The sequence below is a fragment of the Mobula hypostoma genome, chromosome 23 (assembly GCF_963921235.1).
Source record: "Mobula hypostoma chromosome 23, sMobHyp1.1, whole genome shotgun sequence".
NCBI lineage: Eukaryota > Metazoa > Chordata > Chondrichthyes > Myliobatiformes > Myliobatidae > Mobula > Mobula hypostoma.
Window position 1 is genome coordinate 3,621,307 of NC_086119.1, and position 14,793 is coordinate 3,636,099.

Sequence of the window (14,793 nt, forward strand, 5' to 3'; positions counted from 1 at the left end):
AGGTTCTGTTAGTTGGGATGTCAATACATAGTTCTGAAAATTTAACTGACCAATTTCTAAATGTTATTATTTGAAACTGTAGTTAATAGCTTATTTTTATCTTTGTGATGAAGAAGTTTAAAGCATCTTGTGAGGAGAGTGAGATTCTCTTGAATTCTCCTGGAGGTTCTGTATGAATAAAGACTTCTATTTATCCCCCTTACAGCCCTGCGTGTCTCTGGTTTAGACAGTCACAGTAGTGACACGGGTGGAGCGGGTGGGAAAGGCAGCATACGGCATGTGTAGGGGAACTGAGTTGAAGAGTCAGGAAGTTACGCCGCTGCTTTACAAAACTCTAGTTAGGCCGCATCTGGAGTATTGCTTACAGTCTTGTCACCCCCATTATAGGAAGGATGTCGAGGCTTTGGAGAGGGTGCAGAAGAGGCTTACCAGGAAGCTGCCTGGATTAGTGAGTAGGAGCTATAATTAGAGATGGACAAACTAGGGCTGTTTCCTCTGGAATGGCAGCAGCTGAATGGAAATTATTATAAGATTATGAGATGCATAGACAAATGGTTAGTACCTTTTTCCCAGGGTTACAATGTCTAACACTAGAGGGCAATCATTCAAGGTGAGGGGGTAATTTCCCCCCTCCCCATTCTCTCCTTTTCCATTCCGGTCCCCTCTCACTCCTTCACTTCTTCTCACCTGCCTGTTACCTCCCTGTGGTGCACCTCCTCTTTCCCTTACTCCCATGGGCCACTCTCCTCTCCTATCAGATTCCTTCTTCTTCAACTCTTCAACCTTTTCCACCAATCACCTCCCAGCTTTTTACTTCATCCTCTCCCCTCCTCCACCCACTCACTTTCCCCCTCACTTGGCTTGACCTCTCACCTGCCAGCTTATACTCTTTCCCCCCCCGCCACCTTTTTGTTCTGGGTTCTTCCCCCTTCCTTTCCAGTCCGGATGAAGGGTCTTGGCCTGAAAAATTGTCTGTTTATTCCTCTCCATAGATGCAGCTTGACCTGCTGAGTTGCTGCAGCATTTTGTGTGAGTTGCTCTGGATTTCCAGCTTCTGCAGAAAGTCATGCATTTATGACTCGGTGCTGCCTGTAAGCATTACCCTCTCCTCTCCTGAGGTTTCCTGTGCTGCTGTCCATGTTCGGTTTGTGGTTGGGGTGTTGTACATGGAGAGCTCACTGCTCAATTAGTGATATTTTCAAAACAGACATGGTATCTGGAAACCAGCCAATACTCTCAAAGCCTTAACCAGAAAACACAAGGGTCACTGCCAGACGGGGTATCATAGTTACTCATTCCAATTACATCTGCTTAATGATGTGAGCAGCTTTTTCCATAACAGCATGGGATATTTAATACGCCATAATTAGGTTCCATAATTTTATTATAAACTCAGTGTAAGAACGTAACATGAGATAACAGCAAGGCAGCAACCCCATAGCACAAACCAGAGGAACAGCACAACCCCTTCTTTGTTCTGCTTTAATAAGCCTCCATGACCCCATTTAGCAAAACATCAGCAATGGAACTTCAGTTGTTCAGCATAATCGAGAACAATGTCTACACAATGGGTGATCTTTCCAGAACAAAGCTTCTAGTACCCTCTGCTCTTCTAGAAAACACATACGAACCGTGGTTGTCCTTGAACAAAGCGGATGTTACCCAATCGGCTGCTCTGGAGCAATGGGTTCATGGTGCACTGCTGCTCTAGAACAGACCTGCACACACTTCAACTTTTCTAGAGAAAATCCATGGTAATATTCAGCTGTACTAGAGTAAAATTTCTATTCCTCTATAATCCTCGCTGCTCAAGAACAAAACTTTATACGCCTTAGTTGTTCTCAAACAACCCCTCCATGGTTTTGGTTGTTTTAGAACTGAGCCCCAACAACACACTGTTGTTCCAGAACAAGTCATCCATTATCTTCTGTCATTCTCAAACAAAGCATCACTATAATCATCCTGTGGTGACTCAGCTTAGACAACTGATCTGGTTTTCTCAGTGCTTCAGGAATATTGCTCATTAAAATGGGAGCCAGCTTTCGTCTGTCAACCGAGGGGCAACAATATTGTAATAAGTAAATAAAAAGAATAATTTACCAAAGGGGTGGCTCCGCGATGAGTCCTGGTGTAATGTAGCTCAGACTCAGAGACATAATCTGAGCGGCTAGGGAGAGGAGGTGTAGGTGTTTTGGGGGGGGGAGGTCTAAATTGTATCTCCTCATGGTTGCTGTATTGTAGAGTCTAAGCTGATTACTCAATGGATTGCGACAGGCTCAGTAATCCAAGTTAACAGTTTGGGTTTATACATTGCCTCGGCCAGTTCACAGAGGCACCAGACAGCGAGCCATGTACAGAGGGTTTAAGACAGGTGACTGAAAGATTTGAAAAAGTCCAAGGTTCAATTCTAAAGATAAAATTAAACCGTGTGTAATAACATTTTTAAAAATAACACTCTGACAGATCGGGGAAGCTATACTAAACCAAATGAGAATCAACTGCACTTTAAAAAGAAAAGAAGTACTTTCCAGCTTACTTGACGTGGTTTACTTTCCTGGCATGGTGTAGAAGAGGTAATCAGTTTAATCCCAACAGTGCTGGGTTCCAGTACTGATTCACAGGCTGGCTCAGTGTCAGCCTCTGCTTCGAACTCTGTAAAGTATCCTGAAGGGGTCAGGGAACAAGAACTCCCCACAAACTCACAATCAAATCCCCTAACAAAGAGGGCATCAGAATTGGCACCTGCCCTCCATAATAGAGCACCAGGTTTACCCAGACAATACCCAACCACCCCACATCCTTCAGACATCGAGGCAGCCTCGTCCAGGATGACGACAATTTGTCCAAGTTATCATAGTCACAATGCTCTTTTTGGCAAATGCAGTTGATAGAAAGGCTGGCTTGTCATTCAGCATTAGGTCACAGGAGGAGGGAGAGGGGGGGAGGGAGGGAGGGAGGGAGAGAGAGGGGGGAGGGAGGGAGGGAGAGAGAGAGAGACAGACAGACAGAGACAGAGGAAGGAGGGAAGGTGATTAAAAGTGGAAGGGAAGGAGAAAGAGTGGGAGACAAGAAGAGGTACAGAGACAGAGAGAAGGAGAAGGGGTGTCAGGCAGCTGTTGGGAAATGAGAGAGAGTGGAAGGGGTGGGGAAGGGAGCTTTGTGGTGCCGCTGCTGAATCTGTTCTCAGTTCACCACGTCCTGTTCAGAAGTTTGATGACCTCTTCGTAAATAACAAAGACAATGGCCACGTCCAGGCACACTCTGCCCAGGCGCGGAACCGTCCCTTTGTAGAACCTGCCGCACACAAGGCAACAGCCGCTTAGACGCTTTGAAAGTCTGAAAGTGTGGAATTAGGACAGGGTCAACATGCTGCTACTTACGCAAAGGGCCCCTCGTTTCTCAGAATCTGATATGCACAATCCACTGTGTTCTTGTACTTGTGCGACTCAAGGCCCTGCAAAAAAGTGCAGTAAAAGACAGAAATGATCACGTCAGGGTAAGGACTCCTCACATCCTGCAGGCAGCAAAGTCTTAATCTTAATCTTGATGATATTTATCATGTTGAGCCTCAGTGGCTGTGATTATACAAGGATCAAGGATCAACTTTATTCACCATATACATTGCCATTATTCGGAATTAGCTGTGGCGTTTTGGTCAGGGAGCAACATGCAACAGAAGCACATCTTTAAGAATGCATTAAATAACAAGACTACACACTGAAAATATAGGCGAGTTAAAAGTAAATTTTATTTTTTTTAAAGACATATCAGTGTGAAAGCTGCTGCTGAACTTACATTAAACTGTAATGTGATATGAAAATATCTGTGATTTCTATTCACAGGTACTGCTAATATTACTGTGGTTTGTTAGCGGCATTCTTCATTGAAGGAAATGCTAATTTTCAGTTAGACCTTAGTGAAAGCAAAGGTATATTTTTTTCACAGACCCCTGGAATCTATCCACCAACCCCTGATCCCAGGTTAAGAACTCCAGGTTCTGAAGGATATGGGACTGGCTCAGATGGACGCTTTGGTCAGTATGGACCAGTTGGGCTGAAAGATCTTTCCCTTTCATGTGCCTTTATGATACAAACAGGTGGAGGTGGTGGACAGCAGATAGCGCCTGCTTTCAAACTGAGCAGGCGCTAATGGCAGGACTTCTTCACATGGGGGGAATGAAAACCTGGAACAGATTTCTGGGTTGGGTTGGAGTGGAGGAAGGAAACTGACTGGTGAAGGAAAACCAGTGGATGGTCTTTAAACAGCAGGAGCTCAGTCACAGTTGATTGGTAATCTAACAATGTACATATAAATCTCCATATACTGTACAACCCTGAGATTCATTGGTAATTTATCAATGTACGTATAAATCTCCATATACTGTACAACCCTGAGATTCATTGGTAATTTATCAATGTACGTATAAATCTCCATATACTGTACAACCCTGAGATTCATTGGTAATTTATCAATGTACGTATAAATCTCCATATACTGTACAACCCTGAGATTCCTTAGTAATTTATCAATGTACGTATAAATCTCCATATACTGTACAACTGAGATTCATTAGTAATTTATTAATGTACGTATAAATCTCCATATACTGTACAACCCTGAGATTCATTGGTAATTTATCAATGTACATATAAATCTCCATATACTGTGCAACCCTGAGATTCATTGGTAATTTATCAATGTACATATAAATCTCCATATACTGTACAACCCTGAGATTCATTTTCTTGCATGGATTTACAGTAGAACAAAGAAATACAATAGAATCAATGAAAAGCCACATACACACACACAGACTGACAAACAACCAATGTGCAAAACAGACGGCCAAACTCGAATCCGCCTCCAGATCTGGTGGTTGGTTGTACAAAAGGCCTTTCCTTTCCCCACTGGAAGTAAATTCACAACAGGACTCCGTCCCCTCGCTCACCCTCTGATCCTTTCCGTTCCCGTCCTGATGAAGGGTCTCAGCCTGAAACATCGACTGTTCATTCCCCTCCATGGATGATGCTGCCCGACCTGCTGAGCCCCATCAGCATTTTTTGCGTGTTGCTCATCTGCAGAATCTCTTGTGTTTAGGTCACCAGAGAGGGCCCTGCTGTCTGTCTGGGAGAGGAATGTCAGATGTGAAACCAGACAAGCCTGACTCCAGGGGGCTTGACTCCGGTCCAGCTCTTCTATCCTGGCTGGCAAAAGGTCCCCGACCAAATTCTGCAGCAGGCTGCTTTGGAGGCAGTGAGGCTGCATGGGACTGCATGAGACTATAGCCCAATTGATACTTCTGCGTCAAATGTACGCCGTAGGTACAGCGTAGCCACGCACCCTACGCCGAACCCTACGCCTTAGCCTAACGCGCACCTCTCCCAAAATGTAACTACACATTGCGGCGACGCAGGCCGCAACAACTGTGATTGGTCGGCTTGGTAGCATCGCATTTCCTCCTACGCATTTCCGGTTGCTTCTTCTCCGCCATTTCAGAATTGAGAGAGAAGAAACTCTTGTTCAACATTTATTAGCTCCAACTCCAACATGATGCGCTCAGTTTCAATCGCCATTGTTTGAAGTACAGGAAGAAACTCAACACAGTGGCATAGAAACCCCACCTCCAACTAGTGTTTTGGTCGTGAATTGCAGAGCGACGCAGACACACCAACGCACAAGTATAAATGCTCACAATGGCGTAGCCCACTTGCGTAGGCTACGGCGTAAGCTACAGCATAGCCCGTACGCACAAGTATAGATCAACCTTAAGTGGGACTGTGGGGGATTGTGTAGGACTGCACAGAACTATACAGGACTGTGTAGGGCTGCATAGAACCATATAGTACTGTGTGGGACTGTGTAGGACTGTAGAATAGTACGAGGCTGTGTGGGACTATGTAGGGCTTCAGGGGGCAATGAGAGACTATGGGGGTTCGTGCAGTACTATATAGAACCATCTGCCAACAGAAGGCAAAATATAAGACCTCGTGGATGCACCCTCACTCTACACATTGGCACATGATCGACTTCATCATTGTGAGACATAATGACATCAGGGATGTCCTCATCACCCATGCCATGAGAGGTGCAGAGTGCTGGATGGACTGAGCACCGTATGATTGTGGCCAAGCTCCATATGAAAGTGCGTCCCTCCTTGCGGCCGCAAAAAACCAATAAAAAGTGGCTAAATTGCAACCACCTGAGAAATACAGAAGCAAGAAGTGAGTTTCGACGCATCCTAGCTGAGAAACTAAGGGAGTTGGAACCTTCTCTGGACTCAGAAAATACCATGGAACAACAGTGGACCTGTATCACCTCTGCGCTCAATGAGGCAGCAGCCCAATCCATCGGCCATAAGAGCAGGAACCACCAGGGCTGGTTTGATGATAACTCAGACACCACCCACAACTTGCTTAAGGACATCCACAAAGCACACCGGGCAACTTTAGACAACCCGTCATCCACCAGCATCAGGCAGCATTGGCAGGCAGCTCGGAGGAAAGTGCAAAAGGCAATACGGGCCATACAAAATGAGTGGTGGACTGAAAAGGCACATGAAATCCAGTTCTTTGCCGATAATAATGACATACATAACTTTTACAATGCTGTCAAAACCATCTACGGCCCAATAAATGATGCATTACTCCCCTGAAAACAGCAGATGGTCAAACACTTCTGAAGAATCAGAATACCATTCTGCTGAGGTGGGCTGAGCATTTTAACACCCTGCTTAATCAGGACTCTGACGCAGACCCCACCATCCCGACGAACTGCCTGAACTTCTTCCTATTCACGACCTCAGTCTACCACCAACCTTCTAGGAGGTTCTATCAGCTGTCCATTCCCTTAAGAACAAGTCCCCTGGCAGTGACAATATCCCTGCTGAGTTACTGAAGAACGGAGGGTACATGTGTATGCGCACCCTCTACCAGTACATCACCAAGGCCTGGACTGATGAGAACATCCCACAGCAATGGAGAAATGCAAACATTGTTGTGATTTATAAGAACAAGGGTGACAAGGCCATCTGTGTCAATAGTAGGGGCATATCACTCCTTTCTGTTGCTGGAAAGAAAGGTCCTGGCTAAGGTGGTGCTTCAGAGACTCATTAGCAACATCACCAAGTCGATGCTGCCCGAATCACAGTGTGGACTTAGGAAGAACAGGAGCACGATCGACATGATCTTCACAGCCCGGCAGCTTCAGGAAAAGTTCCGGGAGCAACATCAGGACCTGCTTATGGCCTTTGTCGACCTCTCCAAAGCATTCGACACTGTGCAAAGAGAGCTCTTATGGGATGTCCTCCTTAGGTTTGGCTGCCCCAATAAATTTGTTAACATCCTCCACCAGCTCCATGATGGGATGACTGCTCAGGTGACCATAGGAGGACAGGAGTCCGAGCCCTTCCTTGTACGCACAGGGGTGAGGCAGGGGTGTGTACTAGCGCCAGTGCTCTTTAACATCTTCCTCTTGTGTGTTACCAAGCTTCTCCACAACGAGACTGAAGACAGCAGCGGTGTGGCAGTGGACATCAGATTAGATGGCAACCTCTTTGACATCAGGAGGCTCCACGCAACCACCAAACTCCGTAGAGAGTGGGTTCTGGAGCTGCAGTATGCAGATGACTGTGCTCTTGTGGCCCATACTCTGGAGGATCTTCAGCCTGTCCTTGCTGTGACGGTGAGAGCGTACAGCGGGATGGGGCTGACTGTCAATACCACCAAGACAGAAGTGTTTTGCCAGTGTCCCACCCACTCTACCTGCCTTCACTGTTGGTGATGAAAAGCTGTCAGTAGTGCCATCTTTCAAATATCTGGGGAGCATTCTCTCTGAGGATAGCGGCATTGACAACGACATCCAGAGCCGCATTAGACTGGCATCAGCTGCCTTTGGGAGACCTCGGCGTAGAGTCTTTCAGAACAGGAGCCTTCGTCCCTCCACAAAAGTCACCGTATACCAAGCGGTCTGTGTCCTCCTTTATAGCTGTGAAGCTTAGGTAACCTACAGCCATCACATCAAGTCCTTGGAGCGCTTCCACAAGCTGCCTCCAGCACATCCTGGGAATTACCTGGCGTGAGCCGGTGCCTCACACTGAAATACTTGTAAAGACCAACTGCAGGAGTATTGAGGCCATGATCACCCAGCGTCAGCTGCAGTGGCTAGGCCACGTGATAAGGATGCCCCCATGTCGGCTACCCCGCAGAGTGTTATAAGGCCAGCTACATCATGGTCGACGCTCAGCTGAAGGGCCGAAGAAGTGCTATAAGGATCAGATGAAGAATGCTTTAAGGAAGTCCAAGATCAGACCCGAGGACCTGGAGGAGGTTGCTGCTGACCGTACCACTTGGCGACAGCTGTGTAGGGACGGGGTTTGTATTCTGGAGATGGAAAGAACAACCAGAAGACAGCAGAAGAGAGCCAAGAGAATTGCAGCCATGGTTGCCACCATTGCTATATGTACATGTCCCACCTGCAATAGAGCTTGTGGGTCCAGGATAGGACTGTACAGTCATCAAAGATCTCACCGTTAAAGGAGTGGATGTTGTCATCGGATTTCGATGGACAACTGAAGAAGTATAGAACCACTCAGGACTGCGTAGGACTGCAGAGGGCACTACAGGGGACTGAATCTGTGAAATTCATTGCCACAGATGGCTGTGGAGACCAGGTCAGTGGGCAGAGGTTGATAGATTGACTAGGCAGGGCATCAAAGGTTCCAGGGAGAATGCAGGAGAATGGAGTTGAGAGAGATAATAAATCAGCCATGATAGAATGACAGAGCAGACCTGATGTGCCAAATGACCCAATTCTGTTCCCATGTCTAATGAGTCAGAGGTTTTCTATTCTACTGCAGAGAAAAAGAGACTTCCCATTGAAGGACTTGCTCAAGACAATCTCTTCCTCTTTCTCAGCAGGTTACACTGGGTGCTGAGTTGGCTAACGTTCCATTGTGGAACAACATCCAGGAATTTCTCACTGTGCACAGCAGCATCCGAGCTTCCCAACGCTTTCTTTAAGCATTCTAATCTACAACAGACATTGAACCATTACAGATCTCACTACAGCAGCTCCCTTCCCACCTGCATCCGTGTCTTCAGCACATCCAGGGGGGTGTTCCCAAAGACGCTGGCTGCTCCTGCACTGGCTCCAAACACAGCTGTGATGAATGGGCTGATGGATTTATGAGGGTCCTCACCTGTAATTACAGAACAGGTTTGGTTGAATGAGCTACGACTTTTCTCTTTGGAGTGAAGGAGGATGAGAAGTGACAAGATAGAGGTGTACAATATGATAAGAGGCATAGATCAAGTGGACAGCCAGAGACATTATCCCAGGGCAAAAATGGCTAATATGAGGGAGCATAATTTTAAGGTGATTGGACGTAGGTATAAGGGAAGTGTCAAAGTAGGGTTTTTTTTAAACACAGAGTGGCAAGGTCATAGAACACACTGCCATGCAGATACATTAAATCATTCATTATGAGCCATCTCGTATGATTGTTCTTGGCAAATCTTTTGTCAGAAGTGGTTTGCCATTGCCTTCTTCTGGGCAGTGTCTTTACAAGACGAATGACCTCAGCTTTTCTCAATAATCTTCAGTGATTGTCTGCCTGGTGTCAGTGGTTGCATATGCACCACTTGTGATCTGCCCCGGCTGCTCGTACGACCATCCACCACCTGCTCCCATGGCTTCACGCGACCCTGATCGGGGGCCTAAGCCCAAGGGTGACCTGCTGGCTAGTGGAGGGAAGGAGCACCTTACACCTCCTTTGGTAGAGAACTACATTCACCCTGCCACCTGATATATTTGGGATATTTACAACATTCTTAGATAGGTACATAGACGATAGAAGAATGGGTAGCTATGTGGGCTGGAATGGTTAGAGAAGGTTGTTCCTTTTATCAAAATGCATTATTGCACATTTCCCAATACTGTATTCCATCTGCCACTATTTTGCCATTCTTCCAATTTGTCTAAGTCCTGCTGCAATCGCATTGTTTCCTCAGCACTACCTACCCCTCCACCTATCTTCGTATTATCCACAAACTTTGCCACAAAGCCATCAATTCCATCATCCATATCATTGACAAACAATGAGAAAAGCAGTGGTCCCAAAGCTGACCCCAGAGGAACACCACTAGCCAACCAGAAAAAACCTCCTTTATTCCCACTCACTGCCTCTTGCCTGTCAGCCATTCCACTATCCATGCCAGCATATTTCCTGTAACACCACAGTATTTTATCTTTTGCCTTCTGAAAATGCAAGTAAGCGACATCCACTGCCTCTCCTTTTTCCACCCTGCTTGTTACTTCCTCAAAGAATTTGTCAGGCAAGATTTTCCCTCACAGAAACCATGCTGACTTTGACTTATTTTATTATTAGTCTCCCCAAGTACCCCAAAACCTCATCATTAATAATAAACTCCAACACTTTCCCAATTACTAAGGTGAGGCTAACTGGCCGATAATTTCCTTTCTTTTGCCTTAAAGAGTGGAGTGACATTTGTAATTTTCCAGTCCTCCAGGACCATGCCAGAATCAGGTGATTCTTGAAAGATCATGACCAATGCATCCATTATCTCTTCAGCAACCTCTCTCAGGACCCTGGAATGTAGTTCATCCAGTCCAAGTAGGCTCAAGTTCAAGCTGCTCTAAAAAGCCATCTCGCAGGCATTCAACAAACTCCCACTCTTGCAATCCAACACCAGCCTGATTTTCCCAATCCCCTTGCATATTGAATTATCTTATTACAATTGTACATTACCCTTATTAAATGCCTTTTCCAGCTCCCTTTGCAATCTCAACCCCACATCTTGGCTACTATTTGGAGACCTATATATGATTGTGATGCAGACTGGGAGACCGTTTCGCTGAACGACGCAGACTGGGAGACCGTTTCGCTGAACACCTACGCTCTGTCGGCCAGAGAGAGCAGGATCTACTAAATTGCATTACCAAATGACAATAAAAGAGGACTGCGTGTCCTCATAATCTAATCTAATCTAATCTCCCAGTGGCCACACATTTTAATTCCACATCCCATTCTCATTCTGATATGTTTATCCATGGCCTCCTCTACTGTCAAGATGAAGACACACTCAGGTTGGAGGAACAACACCTTATGTTCCGTCTGGGTAGCCTCCAACCTGAAGGCATGAATATTGACTTCTCTAACATCCGTTAATGCCCCACCTCCCCTTCTTACCCCATCCCTTATTTATTTATTTATTTATCTACTTGTTTGCTTGTTTGTTTATTTATTTATTTTCCTTTTTTCCTTTCTCTCTATCCCTCCCACAATAACTCCTTGCCTGCTCTCCATCCTCTGATGCTCCCCTCCCACTTTCTTTCTCCTTAGGCTTCCCGTCCCATGATCCTCTCCCTTCTCCAGCCTTGTATCCCTTTTGCCAATCAACTTTCCAGCTCTTAGCTCCATCCCTCCCCCTCCTGTCTTCTTCTATCATTTCAGATCTCCCCCTCTCCCTCCCACTTTCAAATCTCTTACTATCTTTTCTTTCAGTTAGTCCTGACGAAGGATCTCAGCCTGAAACGTCAACTGTGCCTCTTCCTATGGATGCTGTCTAGCCTGCTGCGTTCACCAGCATTTTGTGTGTGTTGCTATGATTACCATGTTTTTTTCACCCTTGCAGTTTCTTAATTCCACCCACATAGATTCAACATTCTCTGACCTATGTGACCTCTTTCTAAAGATGTGATTCCATCTCTTACCAATACAGCCACACCACCACCCCTGCCTTCCTGCCTGTCCTTCAATACAAAGTCTATCCTTTGATGTTAAGCTCCCTACTCTGAGCTTCTTTCAGCCACGACTCACTGGTGCCCACAACATCATATCGACCAATCTTTAATTATGCCGAGCGTTCATCCACCTTATTCCGAATACTACGCATTTAAATACAGCATCTTCAGTTCTGCATTCTTCGTTCTTTTGAATTTTGCCTCTGTGGTACAATTTAACTTTTTGCTCTGTCTGCATTTATACCCAATCATTGGCTTGTCCCTCCTTATATTCATGTTACCCCTATCATCTACTTTTAAACTTGCTGGGTCATCCTCAGCTCTATCACACTGGCTCCTATCCCCCTGCCATATTAGTTTAAACCACTCCCAACAGCTCTAGTAAACCTGCCCGCAAGAATATTGGACCCCCTCAGATTCAAGTGCAACCCACCCCTTTTGTAGAGGCCATATCTGCACCAGGTGAGGTCCCAACTTTCCAGAAATCTGAATCTCTGCCCCCTGTTCCAATTCTTCAGCCATGCATTTATTCGCTACCTCATTCTATACCTATCCTCACTGTCACGTGGCACAGGCAGCAATCCTGACATTTCTACTTGAGGTGCTGCTTCTCAGCTTCCTTCCCAACACCCTGTATTCTTTTTCCAGGACCTCCTCCCTTTTTCTTTCTATGTTGTTGGTACTAATATGTAACACACCTTCTGGCTGCTCACCTTCCCTTTTCCTGATATTGTGGACGCGTTCAGAAACATCATAGACCCTGAAACCTGGAAGGCGATCTATCAGTTCCTTTTAGCATCCACAGAATCACCTGTCTGACTATAGAGTCCCCTATTGCTGCTGCCGTCCTTTTCAGTTCCCTACCCTTCTGAGCTACAGGGCCAGACCCGGAGCCAGAGGCACGGCCGCTGCTGCTCCCCCCAGGTAGGTCGTCACCCCCGCTGTTGAGGAGGGCCACATTCTCTCTCCCTCTCCTGACCGATCCTTCAACCTTCTCCAAGATAAACACACATGAAATGCTGGGAGGGGCACCGGGGGAAGGTGAGGAGAGGAGAAGAGGCAAAAGGCCAGAGTGGGGAACAGAAGAGGAAACGAGGAGGGAAAAGTATTACCAGAGGGAGAAATTGTCATTCATGCCATCAGGTTGGAGGCTACCTCGATGGAACGTGAGATATTGCTCCTCCACTGAGACTGGCCTCATGGTGGCAGAACCCCCAGATAAACCTCACCCACCCTTCCCACATAGCAATCCATTTTTCTTTCATTGATGTGTCATTTCAGAGCAACTTCTAAGGCAACCATGGCAAAGTGAGGCATGGTGGCTGGGAGCATCCTGAACTCGGAATGGCTGAACTCCTCTATCTGCGCTGACCCCTGGCTTTGGCCGGGAGCAATCCCAGTCAAAGTAAACCTTATTATCAGAGTATGTATAGACCACCCCGAGAACACGAGTTGTAGAATCCTTGAAAGTGAGTCTATAGGTTGTGGAATCAGTTCAGAGTTGGGGAGGGTGAAGTTATCCACTCTGGTTCAGGAGCCTGGTGGTTGAACTGTTCCTGAACCTGGTGGTGTGGGATCTAAGGGTCGTGTACCTCCTCCCCAATAGTAGTAGTGAGAACAGAGCGGTGGTTACGGGACAAAGTAGTGGGGACAGAGATCCAGTAACCAGTTCTCTGGAGCATTGGGATTTGCCACTCACCTTTATACCAGTTTTGCAGCATTGTCATCATCGAGAAACGGATTGCTTGGTTTGAGCCCTGTTTGAGGATGGTGGCTGTCACACCCTGGTATGTGCCGCGAAGCCCTGAAAGCCAAGGGTTGAGAGATTATCCTCTTTGCTGCTTACATGGTCTCAATGAAAGGTTATCTTTATTTGTCACATGCACATCAAAACATGGAAACACACAGTGAAATGTGTCATTTGTGTCAACAACCAACTCAGCCTGAGGATGGCCTGGGGCAGCCCGCAAGTGTCACCATGTTTCCAGCGCCAGTATAGCACAGACGCGAAGGATGTGCAGGGCAATGGTCCAAGTGTAGGTCAATGGCACCAGGAAAAATAATAATGAGGCATGGACTAGATGGGCTGAAGGGCCTGGTCCTGTGTTGTACTGCTCTGTGACGTGAGCAAATCAATGTCTGTGTGCAGTATTGATGAGCAGGGCGGCAAGGTAGCATAGTGGTCAGCGCAATGCTTCACAGCGCCTGCAGTCAGGATTCAATTCCAGTGACCGTGCACGTCTCCTCCGGGTCAGAGTCACTGCGCGTCTCTTCCGGGTCAGAGTCAGTGCACGTCTCCTCCGGGTCAGAGTCAGTGCACGTCTCCTCCGGGTGCTCCGGTTTCCTCCCACATTCCAAAGGTGTACCGGTCAGTCAGTGAGTAGTGGGCGTGCTATGTTGGTGCCAGAAGCACGGTGACACTTGTGGCTGCCCTCAAAACATCTTCAGACTGTGTTGGGCGTTGACACAAACACCCCATTTCACTTACTAGCTCTTCCTTCAGTTAGTCCTGACGAAGGGTCTTGGCCTGAAACGTCGACTGTACCTCTTCCTACAGATGCTGCCTGGCCTGCTGCGTTCACCAGCAACTTTGATGTGTGTTGCTTGAAATTCCAGCATCTGCAGATTTCCTCGTGTTTGTGACCCCATTTCACTGTATGTTTTGATGTGTGTATATGCGACAAATAAAGTTAATCTTTGAAAATATTTAAATGCTGACTATCATCACAGGTAAAAGTTACAGGAGGTTGCCAAATTGTGAAGTTTAGACAACTAACATGAAGTCTTCTCTCTCACTTGGGAGCTCACAGATTCCTTTCAAATTGAGAAGGTTCTCTTTAAAAGTGCTTCTCAAGCACTTTAGTCTGTTCCAAAATGTTCACAAAACTAAGCGTTCCCCCCCAAGGTTGGATGTAGTACTGAAAGTGACATCATTTGCTCTCCAACTAATCTTCATTCTATTTCATTAGCAGCTTGAGGAGATTTGGTTTGTCATTAAAGACTCCTGCAAATTTCTACAGAGGGCATTCTGAC

The 14,793-nt window shown here is 46.4% G+C and overlaps 1 protein-coding gene across 4 annotated transcripts in view; it reads right to left on the minus strand.

The window, feature by feature from the left end:
- Positions 1-1,026: 1,026 nt before the first annotated feature.
- Positions 1,027-14,793, minus strand: part of LOC134336884 (tricarboxylate transport protein, mitochondrial-like) — a 32,116-nt gene continuing 18,349 nt past the window's right edge. For all 4 annotated transcript variants that reach the window (XM_063031490.1, XM_063031491.1, XM_063031493.1 and 1 more), the window contains 4 exons: positions 13,460-13,564; positions 9,081-9,196; positions 3,381-3,454; positions 1,027-3,294 (listed from right to left, as the gene is read on the minus strand). In XM_063031490.1, the coding sequence (XP_062887560.1) occupies positions 3,189-3,294; positions 3,381-3,454; positions 9,081-9,196; positions 13,460-13,564 (401 nt within the window). In that variant the 3' untranslated portion in view covers positions 1,027-3,188. The remainder of the gene's footprint in view (positions 3,295-3,380; positions 3,455-9,080; positions 9,197-13,459; positions 13,565-14,793) is intronic.